The following is a 27,453-nucleotide window of genomic DNA, read 5'->3' as shown; positions in this document are numbered from 1 at the left end:
CATGCATTCATCCAAAAAATTGCAGCAGGGAAATAGCCAAACAGTATATATTTCCTTCCATGAATCATAGAATTTATTAATAGCGTGGTGACATTTAAATGGGGGTTATAATGGTGGGTATCGCTAAATTCTGTCACCACACTATTAGTATTGCTAATTGCAATGAGGGTTATAATTCCGATATCGCACTATTAATATTGGGAATTGCAATGAGTTATATTTATGAAATTATGTATAATAGATTTAAAAAAATAATAATAATAAAAATCAAGAATATATTATTTTTATGTTTTATTTAAAAAAATCATGAAAAAAAACTAAATAGAATGAAATTGATATTTGATTTAAAAACTCTAAAATGTCTGAACACTCGCTATGGAGATGACTCGCTGTTAATTAAACTCACATCGTGATAGTGATTCATTCGAAATTCAAGAGAGTGTTGAGCTTGGCTTGCACCAGCAACGCCATCCTCGACTTCTTGACGCCAATTTCGCCTAATTTCTTGGTTTATTTGATACTCTATCTATTCTCTGACAGCATATTTGAAACAAGGGTGATGCCCATCTTGTTGATGCTCGTAGAGATTCTCGGTTCGAATCCAATGGAAAACCAAGGAGAAGGAGTGAGCCGAGAAGTTGTGAGTGACGTGAAGCTAGCATGTAGTTTGGTGGGACCTTTTTATACTTTAAAAACTTACAACAATAATAAAACTAAACTGACATATTATTTCGTTTACATTAGAAACACCTCATAAAAGAATTACATAATAAACTGTGACATTAAACTCATCTGGATTCATAATAATATTTACCAAATCAACGTAAAACCACAATTGCCACAAACTTTTTGTTTTTAGTAATGAACACTTGTGATTAATGTTTATTTAAACAATGTATAAATATATTCTATTTACTTTTCATAAAAGAATGTATTACATAAATTAGTTATTTTTAAAATTATTATAAATTTTATTATATAAAGTAAAAATATTTAAAATAATTTTTAGATTATATATATGAATTCAATACTCAAAAAAATCGAATTATTTAAATAATATTTATCACAATTAAAACAAATCTCTAACCGATTTCAACATATTAAAAAAAAAAAATTGCAAACATATGAGAGTTACTTGCATATGAGACTACGAAAAACAAATTCTAAAAACATAACATATGAGACTTGCATATGAGACTACGAAAAACACATTAACAGAAAAAGGAAATTCAAAAAACATTTAATGTGATGATCAATGTCCACTTCAATTTCCTTTTCTGGTCCCACTGATCTTCGGCGCGAAAGGAAAATATAATAAGTTCAAGTTAAACAATAAAACTCACATATTATTCAGTGTTCTTTGAAGAGATCCAATATAATAAGTTCAAGTTAAACAATAAAACTGCGATATAGATTCCCAAACAACATAATCTAATTCCTCCCTAATACACAATATATGATCTTGGCTTAGAGCAAGGTTTTCTTCTTTAAAATAGGATCGCTATCTTGCAGATAGACATTTAAGTAAATATCTCCATGACCACCATGAACGCCATTTCTTTTAAAAAGATGAGTTGCAGGTTTGTGAGATCGATTATATGCAGCGGAAATTTACAAGGTTTATAGTGGATCGATTATATGCAGCTGAAAGTTACAAGGTTTATAGTGGAGATTAAATTCTAAATTTAAGTGTGATGGCTAATCCATTGATTGTTAAAACCGTAAATTGGTGATCAAATCTTAGGATCGTTGTGATGATTAGATCTTCAGATCTAAAAATGGCAAATCTAATTTTTAACAAAACTAAAGAAACCACTCAAAGCAAAATGTCTAAAGTCTATAGAAATAAGAAATAGCTTAAGCTGCAGAGCAGCACAGTAATTAACATGCCATGAACAATACAAACCATACTGCAAACCCCAAGTCTGTAAAAACTATAACCTTTATTTAGGAGTACCACGTACAGTAGTCTCTATGACACTACAAGACCATACATTGGGTCTGATGAAATATACATATCAGACACAGAGACTCATACTATTGAAGAGACTAAATCAGGTGTGGCAGGTACAAGTACCACACTGGCAGTTGGGCCCGCACTTGCAATCATTTTCCAGAGATACATCTGCACCATATCTGTTTACAGCGAATTCAAATATATGGAAAAATTTTCGCTCTAAAACCATGAAATAAAATTAATAACAACTACTCTGAAGAAAACAGTACCCCATCTCATAGCTTGTCTTCACAATACCATCCATCTGGAATCCTTTCTTGCTGTGGAACAAAACAATCCAAACATGAAACAAACTTAGTCATAAAACTCATCTAATATAAAGTTATTGGTTTTTTTTTTTTTGAAAAAAACTTAGATTCGAACCCATGACCAAAACAATCCAAACATCAGACAACCTTAATCCTAAAACCCATCTCATATAAAGTTGTTGGTTTTTCTTTCTCGACTTAGATTCGAACGCATGACCAAGTGAATGAAATTGGGAAAGCGAATGAAATAAATTGAGATGAAAAAAGTAGGCAACATACGTGCACTGGCTCTTGTCAGCGCAGTCGCAATTTCCGCAATCGCTCGACATGTCTGCAATAACAATTATCAGAAAAACAGATTACTTACACTTCTGAAGTTCTAAGTTCTCCAATGCTCCCTTGGCTTCTTAGTCTCTGGTCGCCCACCCATATATATAGTGCAGGCCATGGCCGGGAAAATTTGTCGACGCTCTTTGCCGGCGAGTCACTCACGAGAAATATGGAATCTAGGCCTCGGGAAGCGTGCCGAAGAGCCCTCCTCGAAAGTGACGAAGCCGGCAGGTGGTCGCAGCCTTTCTATCTTGGAAATCCGATTTGTGGGATGGGAAGTGCAGAGCATCTTCTGAACTCGATAAAGTCGAGCTCGCACGTCATGTTTAGGCCCACAAGCTTGACTTGGATGAACCAGGACAGGAAACTATCATTATTGGTGCGGGTTCCACTGTAGATTTTCCATGGTGTGCTTACAATAACTTTCAATTGTGTGTGAAAACCTAACCAAAGTCGGCGACTCGTGGTTTCGGTCAAGATAGTGATAATGTCTCTAGGTTTAAATAAGCGCGTTGTCAAACGATCCTGGAATTTTAAGAATGCATTGAACCCATACAAGAAATTGTAGGCGTTGTATGAGCTGTGCACACGCAAGCTCATTAGCTTTTGCGTTTTCTTGGGTTTAAAATCTTTGGGTTCTTTTTAGCTTTTTCTTTCCATCCTTGTTTTTATGAGCTTTTTCGTGCTTTCTTGATTTTCTGCCTACAATCTTTTCTCGTGAGCTTTTGTGCTTTCTTGATTTTATGTGTTTTTTTTATTTTCTGTTATTTTGTTTTCTGGTTCAGATCAACGGTTGAAAGTTTCTTACCTGATCGAACGGATCAGGATAAAAGTGTTGACAAAGAAGTTGATGCATAGGAAGGCCTATCGGCCTAAAAATCTCAGCAAGGCATTTATAGTAGTTTTGTCTCCATAAATGAGTCGACGTGTCATGCTGAATGGGTGTGTCCCCATAGGTGAGGTGACATGACTGTGTTTAATTCATTTTGCTAGCCGACATCAAAAGGATTGTTCTTGTCTTTTTGGAGGGCTTTTCTAGACACTAGGTTGACTCATATATTTTTCATATGCTCAAGAAGAGCTCTTCATACATGACATTGACTCTTTTGACTCAATAATAAATCCTAAGGCTCTCAATGGGAGACACTAACAAATAAACCTCTTGCTCATGAAACCCATGCAGCAAGGCATACAAAAATAATTTTATTTCTTTCATTTCATCATTTACAAAGATCATGTCAGTATGAAGACCAAACCTAGTTGCATTTTCTTCAACACTCCCTCTTAACTAAGGAGGTAATCATAATGGTACTTGGTCATTCTCAATCTGAAAAATTTCTCATAAGAAGAATCGGATTGGTAACCCATCTGTATAGCATCATAGTAACTGACATTGTTTCCACAGCAAGGCCTTGACTGACAGTTCTATCTCTCATCAGATCAGAGCACAATGTTGGCGAGACCAATGACTATAGACACCTTTATCATTGTCTCTTAAGGTACATACCCACCCGAGCGTTCACTGAGTATGACCTTCTAGGACTATTCTTATCTTGGGTTCCTAGCCCTCAAAGAATATCAGTCCTCTTGCCTACTCTTATCTTGGATGCCCTACACATCATCAAAGAGCATCGAATGCCAGATGAATACCCAATCCTTCCATTCTTTCTTCCCAGGTGAAGACGAGAATGTTGTCTATCTCGCCCTCTTAACTAGGGAGGATATGCCTATTCCTATAAAGGAATGTACCCAAGTTCCCTCTGACCAAGAACTTACCCAAGCTCCCTCTCAATTAAGGACTTGTCAGAGCTCCCTCTTAACTAGGGACTCTCTTTTTCATCAGCAGCTTCTTCTTCGTGGGTCCTTCAACTGCTTGATCAATTTCCTTGATGTCATGAAATTCAGTCAAGCTTCTTCCTTGTAGGGCATTAGCCATCGATCACTTTCCTTCTTGGTTCGTCATGTCATTCATTTCTTCATGAAAAGTGGCCTTCTTGATACATATTTGGAACCTTTGTCATATGGATACTTCTTTCTTATCATGTTTCTTTCAGGAATTTCCATCCTCCACATGAAAGATAGTTGTACTTGTACTTAGAACTCTTGTGTCAGTAGCCTTGCATGAACTCATCCAGATATTATTCAAGAAAACAAAACATAACATTAAATCAAATTGTACCTTTCAATATGGCTCTTCATCATGACATCTTTCTGTAGGTGTCAGCATCCTGCATACATGTTGACACCTCTCCCAAAGATATCCATAGTCAATGGTCTCCATCTTTTTCAAACTTCCATCAAAGTCTTCATATCTTTCCGGAAGATTTCCTAGTCAAATCTTCTTGGTCTTTTGGATGTTGATCGCCTTCCCAAGTGCTTTCAATTAGAGTTTCTTCATTGTGGTCAACCACCTCATACTTCATATGAGGACATATTATGTTGATTTCATCTACTGTGACTTATGCCTTCCTACATCCTTTCAAAGGAGGAGATCCTTTTTCTCTTGATCATACTTCTCAAGATAGAAGTAATGATCCATGTTACCTACAACCATATGACATGACATTATAATATTAAACACAAGCATACAGACCTCATTTTACCTTTAGGTCATCTAGGCTTCCAGCAGCTTCCTTGAAAAGATCTTCAATCCCTTGATCTGCTTCATTTCTCGTGTCATCATACCATCATCTCATGAATTCCATAAGTTGGATTTCCTAATGAAACACTTGCTTCCTCTCTAGACCAGTGAACCCTCCGATGAGGATTCCTTCAGAGAATCTTAAGGATCTTGTATATCCCCATTTGGCAGATGTTTCCTTTTTGTATGATAAGCCTTGTCCTAGATGACTTCATCCTTTTATTCAATGTCCAATGAGGTTCCCAAGAGCTATATCCTTCATGTTTGTCTGCCATGGATTTTGTCCTCCATGATTCCCATGGTGATGTCTCGAGCTCTTCTTTATAATGCTTCCATGATGCCATGATGCCCCTTATTAGCATGGTCATGTATGTAACTAAAGATTTAGGAGCTTATGATAGGACCCTTTTGTGAGGGATACGATCTCAATCATAGTAGAGATTTGTTACTCCCTCTTTCCTTTGTCCCCTTCTCTGGCTTCCTCCATCTTTCCGGTGATATGAGCTTTCTTTTTATAATCTTTCCACAACACTATTTTGTCTTGTTTGAGGACCCTTTCCTTTCCTTTCTACACATGTTTGAGTCCTTTAACCTTCAACACTTTTGCCATCAACTTGTCTTTCTCTATCTAGCATAGAGACCACAAATTGTCGACTGAGGTAACCTTCTTGTTCATGGACATTTGTTACCTTGCTTATCAGTTAGAACAATGATGATTATCTTCTTATCATCTCTCCCAGATCTCTCAATTGAGATCTCATGAAGATATTCCTTCATTCTTTGATACCTTCAATCAGATCTAAGTGATATGACCTTCTTCACTGCATCATCATTTCATATATCTCTTTTATGTCTCCTCTCCTGCTACATAGGGATGAGAGGACCTTTGGCTGATTTTATAAGAATACTATGAGTCCCTTGATCCTTTTCCATGCATTCAAACAATGCTTGACCTTCAAAGACTTTTCCATAGATATCAATGACTTCTCTTTTCTATGAGGACTATGACAATCCTCCTTATTCCATGCAAGGACCTTTGATGACCCATCCAACCTATAGATCTCCTTCCAATCATGAAGTCATTTTGCCAAATTGATTAATGAGAATACTTACTTGACATGTGAAGATAAAAACTTCACCTTGATGTGATTTTATTGTAGATCCTTGCTTGAGTTGAACAACTGAAATCCTTTTTTAAAGATCTCTTTTGACACCCTCTTGCATTGTCCAGCACCAAGCACCGAAACTACTCCAGACTATAAGTTATTGAGATCACTGTGGTATAACAGAGATTGTAGTGACACCAAATTTGTGGCTAGCGCTGTGGTTATTTCAAGACTGAATAGAGAGACTGAATTAGCACCGAAAATTGCCTTCTCTTATTTTGACTATGATTACTTAATCATATTGTGGCACTGAGATGTCAATAGCATAGCACTGTCACTGTGGGTAGTATGAGACTATGAAATCATCTTCAAATAAGGATCCAAATCAGTCTTATTGTAGGACTAAATTGTCTTGTTGTTGTAGGTTGTTTTCTTTATTATATAGACAAAATCCCTTGTTGTTGTAGACTGTTGTTGTAGACTGATCCTTTAATTTTGATATAGGTTTTGAAACACAAATCCCTTCAACTTGCTTTGATGCCCTTCTTGAAAGCTTGAATGTCTCTTTGTTGCCCTTCCTTTGAATTCAGCACCTTAGCTCTGATACCATGTTGAAGAATCTAGGGCAATGTAGGTTAATGAGATTCTTCTAGTCATGATAACTATTTGTGAGGTGTTTTTAAATTTTCTTATTAGCACAATTCTTCACTTGTTATAATTAGAGTGTGTCTTCTCAATTCATCAAATAGTTACCAAAACAAAAGAGACAAAGACACAAGGTGTTAGCTTTCTGCCAGGGCCAAAACCTCCCACTCTTTGAGAGGAAAACCCACACAAAATTCTTCTTATATAGATTCCAATTGCGAATACCAAGACCACGACCCTTGACCTATTAGGCCACTCCAAGACCAAGATACCAATCCTCTTCTTTGTCACTGCCAAGTTCATCATCATCACTGTTGCTTCACCGAGGTAATCATTATTGCATTACAGTTGCATCATTGTTGTACCTTCTCCTAGATCATTGTTGCACTCTCACTGAGATCATCACCATGTCAACGAGGTCTCTATATTGAGATATGTATGTATATACCGAGATCTTCATCATGACCTTGTCTTCATCAAGATTATGACCGAGATCATGGTTGCCACTATGCCGAGATCATGACTGTGTCTAGTATGCCAAGAGTGTATTATGCCAAGACTGTGACTGTGCCAAGAGTGTATAACAAAGAGATCACCTACATCTTCATCATCACAACTATACCGAGATTGTGACTGTGTTCTTTCCCTGCACCGAGGTCTCCATCATCACAATTATGCCGAGAAGGTTGAGACTGTAATTATTCACTATAATAACAGGCATCCGAGTTTTTATGCCCTCACGTAATGTAGACTTCAGACCTGTACCCATCAGAAGAATTTAGAGAATCTGAGTTCCTGTACCTCACTATATCCACTTTAATTACCACCGAAGATTTCAGAGACATCCGAGATCCTAAACTGAACTAATACGAAAATCTCAGGAAGGTATTGAGAGTAGTTTCGTCTCCGTAAATGAGCCGATGTGTCATGCTGAATAGGTGTGTCTCCATAAGTGAGCTGACATGATTGTATTTAATTCATTTTGCTGGCCGATATCAAGAGGATTGTGCTTTTGTTTTTGGAGGTCTTTTCTAGACACTAGGTTGACATATATATTTTTCATATGCTCAATAAGTGCTCTTCATACATGACATTGACTCTTTTAACTCAATAATAAATCCTAAGGCTCTCAATGGGCCACTAACAAATAAACCTCTTGCTCATGAAACCCATGCAGCAAGGCATGCAAAAATAATTTTATTTCTTTCATTTCATCATTTACAAAGATCATGTCTGGAGTATAAAACTTCAGTAATAAACAGAATTATGTAAATATTTTATTAACAATTGAATGATGATTACATTTTTGTGAGAGACCCGGCTATATACCACCTTAGGTGCCTCTTGGTGAACGGGCATGATCTTTAATCATGCCCTTTTGCCTAATAAACTACAACTAACTAATTTTTACATAACATTGCCTTCCTCTCGAAAGAATGCTTTGTCCTCAAAGCATACGTAACGACGGATGTTGTTGAAAAAATGCTTTAGTCTCCCAAGAAGCTTCTTCTTCTGGTAAGTCCTTCCACTTAATCAAGTATTCCTTGATTGTACGACGTCGAAGCTTTCTTTCTCTAGTAGATAAAATACCTTCTGGTTCTAGAATGACCCTTCCTTCATCATCCAGGGAGGGAAGCATTGTTTGCGCTGATTGATGGTCGCCTAGTGCCCTTTTAAGGTAGGAGACATGGAAAACGTTGTGAACACGACTTTTCTCTAGAAGGCTTAAACCATATGCAACTTGGCTAATCTTTTTATTGATCTGATAAGGTCCATATAACTTTGGTGCCAATTTAATTTTTCCTTTTTGTTTTAAGGACAATTGTTTGTATGGTTAGAGCTTGACAAACACCCATTCTCCGACTTCAAATTCTCTTTCGGTTTTGTTTCGGTCTGCTTGTTGCTTCATACGATTCCTCGCATTATTCAAGTTTTCTTTCAGTATTTGGACGATTTTTTGGGTTTCTTCTAGTTGATTTTTAACAGCAAGTAGATTTGTCTGGACAATAGCTAGAACCTTCCATTTTGGGGGCTCATATCCATACAAAGCTTGAAATGGCGTCATTTTCGCTGATGTATGATAAGTAGAATTATACCACCATTTGGCGAGATGCAACCACTGAGCCCACTGATTTTGTTTTTCTGTGGCGTAGCAACGTAGGTAGGCCTCCAAACATTTATTGACAAGCTCTGTTTGTCCATCTGTTTGAGGGTGATAAGTGGAACTCATATTTAAGTAAGTTCCTATGTGGTTGAACAACTCCTTCCAGAAATTACCCTTGAATTTGGCATCTCTATCACTCACAATGACTTTCGGAAAACCGTGTAATTTATATATATATTTGCAAAATATTTCAGCGATTTGTTTAGCTGAGTATGATTTCTTTATTGCCATAAAGTGAGCATATTTGGTGAGTCTGTCGACCACTACAAAAATCTTTTCCTTGCCTTCAAATACGGGTAATCCCTCAATAAAGTCCATCGAAATTTCTTCCCATTTCTGATTCGGAATGTTTAAAGGGTGAAGTAATCCAGGTGTCATAATATTTTCACTTTTATTCCTTTGACATGTGTCACACTCTGCTACATACTTCTGAATATCGCGACTCATCCCTTTCCAAAAGAATGATTGACGTGCATTGTAGTAAGTCTTAAAGAATCCTACATGTCCGGCTGACGGTGAATCATGTGACTCCTTGAGTATCTTAAATTTAAACTTGGAATTTGCATTTAGATAAATTCTTCCCTTGTACCATAGAATATCATTCTTCCATTCAAATTTTGAGTTGTTGGGAAGGTTATTGATTATCGTCGTTATTTCTGGATCCTTGGCATACTCACTTCGAATCTCGTTAAGCCATTCAAGAACAACAACCGAGATTGCAAGTAGTGTTGGTTCTTCGTCTTTCCTGCACAAGGCATCTGCTACTACATTGTCTTTTCCCTTACACCTTGGAATTTTTTAAAGAACACATCTTTAAATTTCCTCCAATTAATGGCGATTGTCGTCCTCTTCCACCACATATACCAATTATATGCTTCTCCTTCCATTTTCATGGATGCGTGCCTAAGCTTTTCGTCATCATCGTTGATGTCATAAATCTCGAAATATTCTTCTGATTTATTCATCCATGCAACATTGTATTTTTCGTTTCCATCGAATTTAGGCATCTTGACTTTTGCCCTTCGCTGATATGTTGCTAATGGTTGAGCAAAAAAAGGGTGTTGATTGGTAAATGTATCCCAGAGTTGCTTATTTGAAAAAATCGCATTACTATTTCCTCGGTGGGGCATCACTGATCTTTTTGGAGATTCAACTTTTTCTTGAGAATCTGTTGATTTTGTTGAGTCTGATGAATTGTGCTCTTGATTTCCTCCATCTTCTTGGAGTAGTTGTTTGGGTGTAATATTCTGCTTTCCACACAAGTGGTTCAGCAATGCTAAGGTCTGGTTATGATTCATTTCGGATTGGATCTGGTTCTGCCCTAGCTGTAGTTCTATTCGATTTGTCGTATCCTGAAGCCTCTTGATATTGTCAGAATGCCCGATAAACTTATTCTCGAAATCGACTAATTTTTTATTGAAATCATCGGAGTGGCTAGTAATCCTATTTTTTTTAACATATAGTTTTTAAACTATATAATATGTGTATATATATAAATAAATTATATATCGTATATAATATATGTTATAATATATTAACCTCTGTGAGTTATTTTAAATGATATGCCATGGAAAAAAACAACGAAACAACTAAGGAAACACCCTCAGCGTGTAATGACGGCACGGGTCAACAGCGCGAGGGATGTCGATGGAAGGGTGGTCGGCAAAGTGGACAGACAGCAACAACATGAAGGAATTGGCGGCGGTGGTAGTGAGACGGCAGACAAAAAAAATGGTGGCGGTAGTGAACAGTCGAATGACAGATAAGACGGGGGCACAATACCAGATACGCAGGGGTTCGATGCATGTCTTTTGTAGACAGCGATGTGGAGGGCCAGAAAAGCAAACTGGGCAGCGGATGACGGGGATGCGGAAGGCTTCAACAGAACAGGAATGATGGCAGCGATGGGGTAGCGGACCTGTGACAGCGGCAGGTATGCAGATGCTGGATGCTGCAACAGCAACTGAGGCAGCGTAGCACGGGACGGCAGTGAAGGTCGCGATCTTACTTGCTCTGATACCAGATGAAGCGAACAAAGTTCCTTCTTAATATTAATTACTCCAGAAGACATGGAATATAAAGATATCCATGAGGATAAATCGAACCTAGTTACATTTTCTTCAACACGACCTTGGATACGCACCTAGATCCCTAGGTAGGTCTTAAAGCTTAAAAGCCTGGTGGTCCCTAGAGTGGCTAAAGCTTGAATACACCTTAGTCCCACCCGATTAGAGTACCCTGGTCAAGTATCAAATCTATAGCACTGCGTGTGATGTGACTCTTTATAGAGCATATCATTTTGAGATCTTCCATGTACCTCTGTATATATGTAATTATGAATAGCTCCCTAGTTAAGAGGGAGTGTTGAAAAATGTAACTAGTGTCGGACTTCATAATTATATTTGAGTCATGATTTAATGTATTTATCAAAAAAAAGAAACAGAAATTTTATTGTAAAAGAAATTTACTTATTAAAGCATGGGCTTCATGCTTGGGTCAATGATTAATAGGTCAAAGTGTCCATTGTAGGCTTCTAGGGTTTGTGTCAAGAGTCCTTGTCCTCATCCTATTTACAAGACCCTTCTTGGGCTTTATCAGTCAAGAAAGAAATTTATTTTAGTGTCAAAAGAGTCATTAGGCCTCCTCCACCAAGCCAGCCTCAAGGAAGACAAGTCGACCTAATTGGAAGGTAGAATCCACTATATAAAGGCAGCAACTCGACCTCATTTGGAGCACATCTCAATAAGCTTGATCTGCAGTAGCTGGAAGCAGAAAAGAAGAGCAAAATTCCTAAGAAGAAGGAGAAAACCCTAGCGAAGGAGAAGGAGACATTTGTCAAGCAAGAATAAGTTGTTTTTCTCTCTATTTGACTCACACCTGCGAAATTTTGAAGCTGCTAGGTAGCCCGAAATTTCAGATCTGTAGTAGGGCCGAAATTCTGGAAGCTAGGGGCCAAAAATTTTGTGTTGTTGTTGGGTTGAAGCTGGGAGACAAGAAGAGACTACTGAAGTTTGCAGAATCATCTTGGAAGGCTAACTTGGTGGAGGAGGAAGGTCTTTTGGTCAGGTCTAAGGTCTTGTTTTGTCTCAATTTGATTTGAATCTACTGGTGGAAGAGTTTGAGTGGGTTTTCCCCTCTAGAGGGGTTTTAGCCCTAGATAAGTGCCTATATCTGGTGTCGTTGATCTTCATGTTTTGATTTGATAATTGCTTGATGAAAATAGGATAAAAGAAGAACATAAAAAAAGTTAATAAGACCGTAGGACTATGACAAGTAATTATCAATACGAGAGAATTTTTCTGCCTTTCTCATTTTCTAACACTTTAGGGACAGCAAAACATTAAGGAAATATTGCCCAAGGGTGGATGCACATTCTCAGTGCAACATAGTTTATACGAACCCAAATCTTATTGCACTACTATTTAAATGAAGCTTTAGGTTCTTTTTCCTTTACTTATAGTCCTCACATTGATTCTCAGACAGATTTCAAATAACAAGTTATGGGCAGAAGATTGCATCAAATAAATTCATAATGTATACATAAGTATCAGCCTTCATGGTCTTAGTAGATAATTTGGCATTTCCCCATTATGCCATTTGGATGATCATGTATGAACTACATAACTTTTGTATAGTGTATGAACTTTCAAGCTAAGTTACCAGGAAATGGAAACAGATTTGGATCTGGATTCAGATTCAGATACAAATCCACCAAATTTTTGAAAAGCCAAGATCCAGATATGGTGGGTTAACACCATGTACAAATAATACAATAATTTTTTTTATTTTAAAAAGCATATTCAAACTTAAAATCAAAATCATTCAAGAATTAAAACATAAGGGCCGAAATCATTAAATAACTTATAAATCTAAAAGATTGAAACCATGATTTGCCATGCTTTATATAAAAGGAATAATTGTATATACAAAATTATCTCATCAATCGTCACTCTATGGATATGATGATGTTGAGTAGGCCTAACTACATGTCCAAAAATGGGTCTACATGCTCAACATTTGAATATTTCAATTCTACATCATGATCAACCTGTCATCTTTCTTGAAATTAGCCTCGAAATCTAAAAATTCCCATCTAGTTACAACTCTTCATTTAGAGTTGGATGGGATTAATCTAATTAAATTATTAATGACACAACCATCCTTTGTGTACCATATATGATTATCTATGTATTTTCTCAAAGCTTCAGTGTTAGCATTATCAAAAATTAAAAGTTAAAATTTTGATGTGTCAGACCTTCCCTATAATCATGTGCTATACAACCTATAGGTAGTTGACTATATAACCTACAGAGTACTAATAAGTAATCTAACTAAAAATATGAATAGAGTATTTGTTTTCATGGTTTCAAACAGGTGGCAAATATCCTGAAAAAATTAAAGAAAGAAAGGAAAAATAAAAATAAAAAAATATAATGTTATTTGCTCGGGATCTAGTGTGTGAGAGCTAGTCGGCCCAAGATTCATTTCAGTAGCATGGGATGTGTTTCTGGGTTTGAAGGATCCGTTTACGTCACAGATCCTACATGGACATTGGTGGATCTGTATCTGTTTCCGTATCTGAAACGTGGATCCGTGGAGCCAGCATCAAGACTGCGTGGATCCGTGGAGCCAGCATCAAGACTGCATGGATCCGGTAACACAGCTTTCAAGTTAAAATTGGACAATAATATGATCCATGGCTGCGAAATTCAGAAAATCGACTCCAAATTCCCCAAGGCTGCCCAAAAGCTTGCTCTGAGTTTGTGTTTTAACTTTTTAATAGCAAGGAAAGGTAGCCAATCTATGAGAAAAGAAACCTGAAACTTCAGGGAAAAAGAATCCTAAAATTTTAGGGAAAAGCTTATATTACAGAACAGTTAACAAGTTAGTAAGAGGTGCTAGTTTAGGGTTAAAAAATTGTGTTCCTTTGTCATCTCTTTTCAAAATACTTGTCCCAGTTTTGACAAGGAATGCCCAGATGTAAACAGGATGTTTGAGGATGTTTGGCAATCCCCAATGATATCCTCTGCGTCCCACTAAATCCTAGATTTCCCAGGAAATGTCTTGGGGATATGAAGGACATCCCTGCATTATCACGATCATCCCTGAGAAAAATGGGGCAATCCATGTCATTTCCTTGCTCTCTAGGATTGGGGACATGTTTCCCAGGGAATGAAGCATGTCCCCAATGCAGCATAGGTTTATATTAAACAAAACCAGATCCCTCTACTGACACAGAGAAGCTTTAGGTTCATTTTCCTCTATATTTTCCCTCACGTTGATCCCAACACAGATTTCAAATAGCAAGCTGTGTGCGCAAGATTGTAACATGTATATTCATAATATATATAAGTACCAACCCTTGTGTTATTGGTAAATAATTTGGCATTTTCCCATTTGACATCTGGGCAATCACTTATGTACTACCTAATTCCTTGTATATTTTACGAATTTTCAAGTTAAATTGACTGTCAGATGACCCATCTGCGAATTTACATGAACTATTTTTATTATCAAGAAGAAATTGATGACTCGACCATTTTGAAGCACTGCATGTGTTTAATTCTTCAATTTCCATATATTTTTATTGCTTTATGCATTTAAAATATTTCATCGTTTTTAGCTTCCACTTAGTTAATTGTTTCTTTTACTATCATTTTTAAGACTTTATTAGCATTATCTGCGATGTTGACCCCCAGGTTTTGGTCGTTCCCTTCCAAAGAATGAGTCCCTTGTACTTGCATTTCTTGAAACTTAGTGCAACATTGGGATTCTTTATTATTTTGGCCTTCAACAAATTCTAATGATTTTCAATTCAACATGACACATCCATGCAAATCTACACAAATGCACATAAATAGTATGTGCCCTGATGAATCTTAATGGTGCAATAAATTTCATGGATATATTAGGTTAAGTTACAGGGATGCATGAAAGTATACTCACAACCTGAGTTTGAGATACTAGACTCTTTCTTTGAAACATCAATTGTCAGTTTGTCACGAAAGAACCGTGTCAAACTAAATGCTGCATCTCCAAACTTGGGGTAACACTACACAGAGAAGCACAGTAATTAGTTGCATATCTGAAAAAGAACAAAGTTCCAATAGAAGCCAAAGTATGTTAATGTTTACCTTAATATGAGGTCGCAGCCAAAGCGACATCTGACTTTGTGTGTTATTATGTGCAAACCTATAAGATTCCACACAACCATATCATAAGTTGTCAACAATATTGGCCATGTTAGCCACATAGGCTAGTAAAATTATTCATGTTCAAGTATAAAAAGTTATAATGAGTATAAATCCAATTTAGAAATGACTGAATTATTATAAGCATGCTTGTGTCATTTATTAGGAACTAGTTGGGTTGTTGTGACTACTAGATAACCTCTAATAGGTACAAATGCCAAAAGAGTTATTCTAATTGCAATGTCTGCTAATAGCAAAAACGTAGAGAGAAGTGCCGATGGAAGCAAGAAATAAGGATCGCATATGCACAAGAGACACAAGTGTTCATCACATGTACAACTATACACTCTTCTGTCAAATATATTGTGAGTTTGACTTGGATCAGGGATGTCAACCATTCAAATTACATTTGAATACTTGTCAAAGGTTCCAATGGGCAAATCACATTTCAGATCATCCGATCATGTCAGAATGGCAGAATTCTAGACTTCCAGAATTCCAGAGTTCATCAATTTTGTATTCCAAATTCGACAGCCCTGCAGGGATATTGTAAAAATGTTTCTAGTATGACGAAAAGTGTCATGCAAAAGGCCTAGGTAGCTTCGGACTATACTAGCAAGTGAATTCATTCTAGGGAGTTTTTTTTCCTAAGCTCATTATTAATGTTTTTCAACACTTATAATTGGTTAAGTGTTTCTCCCAAAGATACCGCAAAGCTAGAGTGTGGCTTGATGGTAGAGTCTTAGGTGAGTCCTAGTATCTAGAATTAATGTATATTACCATACTAGATCATCTCTAAAGTTTCGCAAGATTTGGTTGAGTCGATATGTCAGATTTTAATTATTAAAAAATTCCCATTGGTTGGGATATTTAATAATTATTTAATGTAAAACGTAAAAAGTGTTGCCTATAGAAGTTGTAAGGGGCATGAGTAATCAAAATTCGACCTCTACACCTTAAATTTCTATCTAGACACACTTTGAGAGTGGAAAAATATGTATTTACCCCTCAAAAACCGACTTTTCTAAGTTTTGGCAAAAAAAATGGCTAATAATTAGCCGGAAAATAAAAATGGGAGGAAAATAAAAATTTCTCTCCAAGTGAAAATGATAAAAAAATGAGATGGAAATTCCCAAATATTAAAGTCAAGTCAAAATATTATGTGAATTCCATTTACCAAGAAAAGATGGCCAAGAAAAGAAGCTAATGTCCCAGCAAATCGATTTTTTTAAGAGGATGGTCCAAGATGGTTGAATTGAATGAGAGTTTTTTGAGGAGAAAGATGGAGAAAAAATTTAAGTGGTCCAAACCACTCCAAAATTCAAATTTTTCTCCATCCAACTACTCCTCCAGTCCACACGGCTCTCCTTCCTCAAGATTTGCGAAAATGGCATCAAGGGTCATGAAATTTTTGACATGGATCTAGCCGTTTGCTCAAGGGACCTGGACATTTACATTTGGAGAGGGATCTCTCTCTCATTTTTTCTATTTAAAGAGAGCTTTAACTCCTCACAAGACATTGTAATCGAGCTCTTGGCTTAGCAAAGCTCTACAGAATTTGTACTGAATTTTTTTTATGAATAATAAAGAAAGACTTTGGGGGCAAATGCTTTGTGGTGTTATTCTTCTACATCTATGGTAATATTTCAGAGTTATTTGTTCTTAATGCTCTATTGGTGCTAATTGATTTCATTAATTTCACTTGCCAGGTTGTGGATCTATTATTTGTAAGCTATCTTACATTAATATTTGAGTTTAGATAAACACTCTAGATCTAGAGCGCTAGTCTAGATCTAGAGCGCTAGTGGGTTTTTGGTTGGACCTGTAGTCTTCTTTTCATTGTTTAATCTATCTCCTTGTGGATCTAACAAATTTATTTCAAGTGTGTAGAGATCTATAGTTTTCTGAAGCATGTCTTGAGCGTTGGGTAAGTTTTTTGGTTGGACAAACCAACTCTCAAGCAAATAGAGGTAAGAACCCACATTGATCTCTCTTAAAGGCTTATCAAGCGATCTATTTAAAGGGAGTTTCCTAGCCATAGCCTGCGAATATTATCATTAAATCTTCATAGTCATTTATTTATGCAATTTATTTGTCATGTCTAGCTAATTTAGAGCTTATTTCTTGCTTCCTCAAGGGTGGAGGTGTCCTCATACCCTTGAGGCTTGCAATTATATTCCTCAGATCTATATTTTTTTACATTTCAGATCTAAGTCCCTCTCTCTTGATTTGCGCAAATCTATTTGTGAGGGCTTGAAAAGGTGTTTTGGAAAGATATCTTCAAGGGATCAAGGAAGGGGTTTGAAGATCAAGCAAATATATTTTATTTTTTTGAAGCCTCTATCTCCCTTGTTCATGCATCAAAACCCTTTTGATCATATCTCCTTCCAAAAAGACTAATCCATAGATCAATTTTGTTTGGGAAGTCGTCCACATTCTTGAGGCCTTTTTCTCTTGCCCACAAGCATAGGAGAGGATCTCTCTTCCTCTTGTGCGAAAATTCCATTTCTCTTGGACATCAAGGCTTAAGCAAAATATATTGAAGAGAAAGTGAATTCTTTCTTGGAAGATTATTGAATTCCTTTGGAGGAACCTCCACTTGTAAGATTCATCAGAATTTTCGTAAATACTTTTTTCCATTTTTCTTGGCTCTTTGAGGAAGGGTATTAACTCGTTGAAGCTTTATCTTGTAAACCCTCCTCTAGATCTACCCTCACTCTTCTTCCCTTTGGTATCGCTATCTCCTAATTTGGTAGGAGGATCCCTTAGATAGTTAGTCACTAACTTATTTCATTCCTTTGCTAGCTTAGTCATTAGATCTAATCACTAACTTGTTCATTTTGCATTGTTAGCTTATTTCATTTAGATCTAATATCTTGTTTTCATTTGCAAGTAGTTTTAATCACTCATCATTCTCTTGGACTAACTTGCTTTTGTGTTCATTGAGTAATTTTGTTATTCATCTGTCTAATTTGCATTTCGTTGAAGTAGTTTTAGCTTCTTGATCTAACGGTTATTTGTTTCATTGAGTAAATCAAATTTGCTTCATTGGTCATTTAACACTCTAAACGCACTCTATTAATCAATTAATTTGATCATATAAGTGGAATGGTATTTGCTAATTGATATCCATCAGACATTTCGCATTTTAAGCATTCTATTTTTACATCTTATTGAAGCACTTGTCATAATTTTAGATCTCATTTTTTAGATTGTATTTTAGATCTATCTAAACATTTACCTCCAAGCATAAGCTTGATTGATAGATATTAGGAAAACCTTCCTCAACTGTCATTCAACTCCCTAAATTTGAGTTTGGAGCAAAGGTTAAACATGTGACCTCGCAGTTCTCTTGTGGCCACGTCCCTTGTAGGAACGAAGTCTTGGGGGTATCCTTAATGAGGCCTTAGCCTCCTCATCCTAGCCTTCATGAAACAACCTCAGTCCTTACCAAGTTGAAGGAATTGAAGGGAAGTCAAACCTTAGATTAGGCATTTAATTAAAATTTACCTAGACCACTTTGCAATCACACACTTCACATACACTTGTTTGCATCTTTCACACAATCAGTTATTATACAAATTAGGATTGTGAGCACCTAATTTACTTGCAAACGTTCTATTGTTCTTGTACTTGACAATTTTATTTACATGCTCATTGTCCTTTGATGTCATTTTATCATATTTGAGCATCTCTCTTTAAAGTACAAGCTCTATTTACTTTGCAAGTTTTATTTCCATTTTATTGCTCATATCTCAAAGTTGTCTATAATCTCTCGTGGTTTTGTTTTGGTTCACTAACTCTTGTCTTTCAACTTCCCATTTTTTGCAACTTGTTGATCTTGAAGATTATATTTGAAAGTAATGTGGATTCATCTGTGAGCATATACTTCTTGCAAGTTTATAATTGAACGCACTGATCTAATCATATATTTTCTTTGCGGGACTTATCTTATTGAATCTAATTTTATTTATCTCCATTGTTGATGGTTATATGCTCTTAAATAATTGTACTTGCTAATCAATTTCACTTCAAGATATAATTTAAGTTTTTAAATTTGTTAGGTCCTAGTTAATTTAACTAATATCATAATCTCCTAGATCTTGTTATCTTTAGCAAGATTTCCTTTTAGAATTTTCCTTAGGGACCACCCCCTTTAGCTTAACTAGGAGAGAGCTTAAACGGAGAGAGTTGGGATTAGGTGACAGCCTCTTCCTTGAGCATTTTGCCATTAAGGCCACACCAAGTGGGATTAGGGACTTTTCCCACATTAATTTAGGTGTGCATCCTAAGCAACAACAAGGGACACATAAAAACTTTTACTTGGAATCGGGGTACATAAATACGTTTGCAGTATTTATCACCATCGTTATATTCCCAAGCTCACAAGACAAAAACAATGTAAAAACCATGTGAAGCCCTATATTAGGTATCTTAGGCCTTGTGTCTTGTCATTTAGTCTGCATCTAGCTGTTTTGGTCGGACCATGGCTAGTCCCTTGTAGTTCACTTTGGGTGCATCTCGTCCTATATATAGGATAGGAAAGCCTTAGGTGATCTTACTTGAGGATTCAAGGTTTTATGGGACCTTGCTTTTGTAGGGGTGATCACCGATGCATGGGCCAAACCAATCGCATCAAGGTGCACCTATGTATTTTCCACGCAGTGATGGTCTATTGAGTCTATAGGAGACCTTGCCTTTGGTGCAGTATCTCTCAAATAGCTCTCATGCATGGTAGTCTCATTTTTTACAACTTGTGAAGTTTCTTGAGGGAGTACATAGTTCCCAATGCAAAGTGGTCCTAGTGGTCAAAAAGTCAACTTGGTCTCAAAATGTTCAAAATGATGAGAAGAGTCCATGCCACATTGAATATTTCCAATCATAGGTGACAGTGGCTAGTTACAACTTGGTCAAACTTGGTCAATAGGGCAAGCAGATTTCCAAGTGGCAAAACAAGAGCAGTGTTTAGTAAATTGTCACATGCACTATGTCAAAAGTGGTCTACTCAATGAGAGGAACAAAATCCATGTTTCAAATTTTCAAAATCCTCAAGAGAATTAGAGTATCAACACAAGGCATGATGACATGGTGGACAATGATGATGTGGTAATGCAAGGCATAATTTGCTCAAACAAATCAAGAACCAAATGAAATCAAGCCACATTACAGCAAACCCAAGTGGTTGAATTGGCAAATTCATCAAGGTGTTGGAAAATTAGAAAAGGTGGTCAAGTTCGAGTTAGTAGAAGAAAGGTCAATTCAAAGTAGTTGTTGAACAAGTCAACCAGTCGTTAGAGGATCTAATTAATCATTGGAAACTTCATGGACCAAGTAATTGAGTAATGGACCAAGAAAGAAGACATTATAGTGGTCAAACAAGTGCCCTTTTTGACCAAGGGTCACCTCTAATGGTGGGACCAACTTAGGCTTCTTGAAGCCTACATAAACCAATATAAAAATTGATTTTTTCTTTTTAAAATTTATAATTTCTTGTGTTGGTTTTATAGGCTCCTTGGCATGCTACAAAAATAAAACCTCCTCTAACACCATCAAACACTCACTCTTAGAGAGGAAGTTGTTATGTACTACACCCAATTTATCTCTGAAGTAGACAAATCTACCCCTAGCCAATGCCCTGATCAGAATACATGTTGTCTTCTCCTCTGTAGGTACATACTTGAGTTTGACTTTACCCCTTTGAACACAATTTGTGATATGGTGGTACCAGATCTTGATGTGCTTGGAGCAACCATGAAACACCATATTTTCAAAGAGCTTAATGTAATTCTGATTGTCACAGTGTATAACTATGGGATCCAACTTCTAAATAAACAACACAACTAGTAGTTTCCTCAACCAAATGGCTTCGCAAGCATATAATTGACCTCAATTGAGCTTAGTGCCACTGATCACTGCTTCCTGATGAACCAGGAAACAATTGTTGACCCAACACTAAAAGTGCAACTTGAAGTGTTCTTCCTATCTGTTGAACCCCCTGCCCAATCTTCATCTGTAAAGCCTTGAAGCTTCACACCATCGACCTACCTGTTCAACAACTTGTACTCTGTTGTGCCCCTGAGATACCTCAACATATGCTTGGCAACAACCTAATGCACTTTGGTTGGCTCAACCATAAACTGGCTCAACTGGTTAACTACGAAGCAAATGTCGAGTCGTGTGTTCACCAGATACAACAACAACAATAAGTTGCCTGTAAAGTGTGGCAAAGTGTTTTAAAAATCAGCCGATTTGAACCGATAACCGGTCAAACCGGCCAGTTCACTAGCCGATTGGGTCAAACCAGCAGAAAAAACCCGTTTGACCCCTCCCTTCGCCAAAAAATTAGAAAAATCGGTCCGAACCGGCCGGTTTAGGATGGAACCAACCAGCTTAGGATAGAACCGGCCATTTTATGGTCAAATCGACCGGTTCCATCATAAACTAGCTGGTTTATTTCCAGGGCAGCTATAAACCCTAGAAAATGCATTTTGTGAGTTTTGAAGTTGTTTTAAAAATCATCCCATTTGAACCGATAACTGGTCAAATCGGCCAGTTCACTAGCCGATTGGGTCAAACCAACAGAAAAAACCCGTTTGACCCCTCCCTTCGCCAAAAAATTAGAAAAATCAGTCTGAACCGGCCGGTTTAGGATGGAACCAACCAGCTTAGGATGGAACCGGCCATTTTATGGTCAAATCGACCGATTCCATCATAAACTGGCTGGTTTATTTCCAGGGCATCTATAAACACTAGAAAATGCATTTTGTGAGTTTTGAAGCTGTTTTGAGGGAAATTTGGGGTTGTTTTCCTCCAAAACCAGTCCCTCCAAGAAAAACGTGCCTACGCTCTCATTTTCCGAACACATCTCAACCTCAGCAATGTTGGCAATTAATGGTAATGTTAAGTTCTTAAAGTAAAAGTGATATTTCCTTTAATTTTCATTTTCATCAATGAAAATTAAAGGAAATGTCACTTTTACTTAAATTTTTAACATTACCATGAAATGACTTAAGATGTTCGAGAGTGGTTTCAACCTCATTGGATTTCATATGGAGAAACTAGAATTTTATATTTCACTCAAAATTCAGCAGACTTAATGGTTTTTAGGATTTCATGGTTTGGGGGTTTGCAATGTTTCCATTTGATTCTATCATGCATGAGGGTATGAGATTGGCATTTGATCAAGAGCATGAAGCCATTTAAGAACTATGATGTTGGTGGCATTGATTGTTGAACTTGTTCATGTTGGTGGTATTGATTGTTGAACTCCTCTACCATGGCGTTAACAAGAATGCACTCTTCACTCAAAGGAAAACAACTGGTTAGGCATGCTAATCTTTTTCTATCACATTATGAGGTTGAGGAGATGAATCCTTCACTCAAACCAAAATCATTGGTTAGGCATGTTAAACCTTTTCAATTTCTATCATGTTATAAGGTTGAGCAATCCAAGTCTGAACACTTTGAGCTAGATGATGTTTATGTAACGCTTGTTGGTGATTTTGATGTATTTCTTGTAGCATTGAAACTTGAATCAATGATGAGTTTCATGAGTGACCATGTTGATCAGCAATTTGTAGTTTTGATGTCTATTTTTCCTACTACTACTAAAGTTGTAGAGGAGTTTTAGGAGTCCTCAAACTCTAAGCCATATTATTTATGTAGCTCCTGTTGATGATATCTTGTCTAGTAGTGGTGATGAGTTTGATCATGATGAGGAGTGATCATGTTGTTGATCACTCATATGTAGACTTGCAGTAGGTCAGTGACCCCATAGCTTAGAGCATTGTTTTCAAACTCTAGAGGCCATTTAGAGCCTCATTGATTATGTATTTTGTTGCTCATATGTATTCCACTCCATGCCATTTTGATATATTCACCTTTACATGGTATATAGATGAGCAAACCTTGCATTTTTTGTCTCTAATGGTTTGGAATCATGGTTTTAAATCTTAAAAATAGCTTTTTTATTAAAAACTAATTATTCCATGTATTTTTTTAAAGATCGGTTCATTTAGACCTGACCAGTCTTGGTTTCAAACTCAGTTTATTAGGTGGACTGGTCCGGTCACAGGTTCCAGTTTTTAAAACTATGGTGTGGCATCAAATCGTTTTGCTCTGGTAGCGTCCACCTTCCTCCAGTTTGTGACTAGAGGCGTGATCATCGGCCTGCAACCCTGCATGTGGAACCTCTTGAGAATCTCTTGCATGTACTTGCTTTGTCCCAAGAAAATCTCCCCACCACCCCACCATAGCTTCGGCCCAAGGAAATAGTGCATCAACCCTAAGTATGTCATCTCAAACTCCCTTGCAAGATCCTTCTTGTAATCCTGGATTAGGCTCTCTATTCCTGTCAGTATCAAGTCATCCATGTACAACATTAGAATAAGAGGAAGACCTCCAACCACAATGTAGTACAGGTTGGGATCCATCTCACTCTTAGTGAAGCTCAATCCTAGAAGATAACTATCTATCTAGGCATACCATGCCCTCAGTGCTTGTTTAAGCCCATAAAGAGCTATTTTTATCCTGCAAACATGCATGTCTCTACTAAAGGTCTCAATCCCCTCAAGCTACTCAACATATATCTCTTCCTCAACAACTTCGTTAAGGAAGGCAGTCGTCATGTCCATTTGGAGGATCTTCAAAGTTCCACCCCATCTATGTTGCAATCACTGATACGGTCCTAATGGACGAGTATTGGGCCACAGGTGCAAATGTCTCATCGTAGTTTATCCCTTTGACTGGAGAGAACCTTTTGGCCACAAAACTAGCTTTGCACTTCTCCACAATCCCATCAGCTCTATGCTTGATCTTATACAGCCAACGTAAACCAACCATTGATCTATCAACCAGTCTTTGCACTATCTCCCAGATGTCGTTCAATCTCTGCACTATGGAAGCCTTGTGGTAATCTCCTTAAGAATTTTTAGTGCTCCATTGTGTAAATGATCCATACACCTATGCCAAAGCTCCCTAAGGTCACGGCTCTGCTCACTAACTCCTTTGCTACTCAAGGCTATGCTTGTCTCAAACTAAAGCTTGTAGAGGTTCTTCACTCTAACTCCAATTTGCTTGGTTGCCCTGGTGTTGAAAGGCTTGATAAAGGCCTTCCCTCTACTGAATATAACCTCATAACCCTTGTTTTCTAGGGTTGAGACTGAAATAAGGATTTTCTTCAAACCTAGGATGTAGAGGACACCTTTGAGGTAGAAAGGGTTCCCGAACTCCCTCTCAAACTTCATAGTACCCACGCCCTTGGCTAGGTACTTGCCATCATCTCCCAGCTCTATGTGAAACTGCATATCCTTTTCAATCAACTAGCTGAAATACTCCTTGTTCCCAGTCATGTGATAGGATGCTCCACTGTCAACATACCACATGCTGCTAGCCACTGAGCTTTCCATGCAAGCTATGAGAGAGAACTCCCTCTCAAAGTGAGAAGTGAACTCCTCCACCTTTGTTGATGCTGCCACTTGGTCCTTCTTGGACCCTTTCTTCCTGTTTGACACTTGGTAGAGTAGTGTCAAAATTGATGGCAAGAGAAGCACTTTATCTTGTTGAGATTTTTCTTCTTCTTCTCACCTCTAGAGCTGGACTTGGCCCCTCCTACGCCTTTCTTGCCCTTGCCCTTGCCCCCTTTTCCAACTAGGGCAAAGTTTTCCTCTTCCTCTGTCTTGACATGAGACCCAGATCTAGTCTACTTTCAAATCTCCTCCTAGACGCAATCTCTCCATAGTCGCTCCCAATCTAGAAGCTTCTCTTTGCCACTCACTACATCAGTGAAGTTTTCTAATGATTAGGGAAAACCCACCAGTGGAAAACCGACAAGGTCTCTATCCGAGATTGTCCCCCCAACTCCAGCTAGCTCGTCCCTCCATTGGGTGAATTTGGTGAGATATGAGAACACAGACTCATACTTCGCCATCCCGATATTTTTGAATTTGTCTCTATCCTCACTCGAACCCAGGTACAACCCTATGATAGCTTCCCACATAGCCTGAGTTGTCTTCTTGCCAAACAAGTGAGGTATGATATGATCCTTGACTCCTTCAAGGATAATTCTCCTGGCCTTTATGTCTTTCTTATTGTGTTCAGCCAGTTGTTGAGGATTTGTTGGTTGGGTTGGTGAACTGTCCACAAAATCCCTGCTCCTCCAGCACTACACCAATCCTCTCTCCAAGAATAAAAATTTGAGGCTCCATCAAGGCGGTCCTCAAATTTTAGCCCCAAATATGCCATGTTGTTGTTCAAATTGCTGACAAACCCTAGGTCATGCTATCAGAAACCCTAGTGCAACCCCTAAACTGAATTGCACTCTTATTTGCACCTTTAACCTGCTCCCGAGATCGAAACAATGATGCTGGTCTTAAATCAGAGGCAAGGCTTTGATACCATGTTAGTTTTTCTTCAAACCCAGAACCTAAACATTGAATATCTAAAGCAAAATAACTAAAACTAAAACTTTAACTTAAATCCAAAGTTATATTGGGTTTCCTAACTTGCATGCATAGCAGAAAAACTGAACAAAAACACACCATAAAAACAATACACTAGAAATTTACCTAGTAAACCCCAATTCCAAGGAAAACCTACAAACTCGAGAGTTCTTATTATGCTTCAACGAATTACAATATTCAGAAAATGATTACAAAGAGGAAAGACTGCCCTTCACTCTACAGATCCCTCGACACAAACTGATATGCGATTTGTTCCCTATTGGTCTCACTGCCTCTGCGCTGTATGGAAATCGTACAAGTTTGTACGGCCTAAGTTCAGCCACTCTACGCTACTAAAATTGGCTTGATTGAAGATGAACGTTCGTTGGAAGGTTTTGAGTTTGTTTGGCCTCCATTTCTTGCCCTAGCTACGCTAAACTGAAAATGCTAGGCGCTGAAATGAATACCCTTTTTCCATTGAAATGAACCCACAAGATGTCTAGTGCATAATGAGCCCAGTTTATGCCCTTTACTCCCTATGAAGTCGACCTTGTCCCACAACTTCCATGAAGGGCTAAGATTAGATCTCGATGGATGGTTGAGATCACTTCAATTTTTTACTATAGGAAAATTAAATTTTCCTGAGTCAACTAATGAGATAAACTGTGAAACTACACCTTGGTCCACCTTTTGGTCCCTCTATTAAGTTTAGTGCAACTCTGAACTTGGTTGAACCCATTCTCCTCTAACTCGATTCAAAATAAATAAAGAGTACAATCAAGTTTATCAGGACAAACTGAAACTTTCATAGGCACCAACCGACAGAGACTTCAATCCCATAATTGAGCACCAACTCAATGAATTCATGGGCACCAACCCACAAGAGATACCAATCTCCTAGTTGAGCACCAACTTCGAAAAAATTCATGGGCTCCAACTCACGTGAGACGCCAATTCCCAGCTGAGCACCAACTCAGCTCCAAGTTGTACTTTACATTTGTGGTCAAATGCTTCTTCCTTCTTTGGTCGTCACTTCACCATGCAATTAACGAAATTCCACTCTCAACTCCGATTAGAGCCACATAGCCTGAAGAATGCAAGTTTCTGACCAATCAGGGCACGCATTGCACTATCCCTTTCCAGTGCAGTTATGTTCCTTTTAGGATGCCTCTACACTGCTATAAAAACAACAATCTGTACTTTGCTTCACACAGTAGTCCACCATCAAACCTAGAAATGAGAAAAAATATTCTTCAATCTCTTACACGAGAAGCGAGCGACAACATTCTCCTTTCCTAGGAAATAGCATTTTCAAAGGATTCAAACAAATCAAAGTTCCTACTCATAAAGAAAATTCATAGATAAAAATAGAGAGGATCACTAACTATATTTTAATGAACCCAACCACCTTACATAGCTCTACAGTAAGATGGCCTCAAGAATTTGCGAAGCACAGTTCATCAATTGAGAGTTAACCAAGCACAGTGCATTAGTGAGGAACTCACTATACTGATAGTCTAATGATCCTCGATTTTAAGCTACCTTATGTAGCTCGACAGCTATGACTTCCTTGAGAGGTTGTCCAGCACAGATCAACAACCTTATTTCTGGGCTCCCCAAAAGTGCTCGCCTTTCATGATATTCTCCTCGACAAGTCGGACAAATAGGATCC

The 27,453-nt window shown here is 37.5% G+C and overlaps 2 protein-coding genes across 4 annotated transcripts in view; both read right to left on the bottom strand.

Moving 5' to 3' along the window:
* LOC149181477 (RAD3-like DNA-binding helicase protein) overlaps nucleotides 1–27,453 on the bottom strand; it is a 371,454-nt gene that overhangs the window by 161,693 nt on the left and 182,308 nt on the right. For 2 of the 3 annotated variants that reach the window (XM_089416629.1, XM_089416631.1), the window contains 2 exons: nucleotides 15,286–15,343; nucleotides 15,098–15,203 (listed from right to left, as the gene is read on the bottom strand). In XM_089416629.1, the coding sequence (XP_089272755.1) occupies nucleotides 15,098–15,203; nucleotides 15,286–15,343 (164 nt within the window). The remainder of the gene's footprint in view (nucleotides 1–15,097; nucleotides 15,204–15,285; nucleotides 15,344–27,453) is intronic. The other variant, XM_089416630.1, reaches the window with a different exon arrangement.
* Nucleotides 1,927–2,724, bottom strand: LOC149181479 (metallothionein-like protein EMB30). Its single transcript, XM_089416633.1, has 3 exons — nucleotides 2,545–2,724; nucleotides 2,227–2,277; nucleotides 1,927–2,136 (listed from the first exon to the last, which is right to left on the bottom strand). The coding sequence occupies exons 1-3, from the start codon at nucleotides 2,592–2,594 to the stop codon at nucleotides 2,055–2,057; spliced, it is 183 nt and encodes a 60-aa protein (XP_089272759.1). The 5' UTR covers nucleotides 2,595–2,724; the 3' UTR covers nucleotides 1,927–2,054.

Source organism: Pinus tabuliformis, chromosome 3_2, assembly GCF_031772625.1.
Source record: "Pinus tabuliformis cultivar Carrire ecotype Pingquan chromosome 3_2, CPIR1, whole genome shotgun sequence".
Classification (NCBI taxonomy): Eukaryota; Viridiplantae; Streptophyta; class Pinopsida; order Pinales; family Pinaceae; genus Pinus; species Pinus tabuliformis.
Note: the sequence above shows the minus strand (reverse complement) of the source record. Positions and strands in the feature narration are given on the sequence as shown.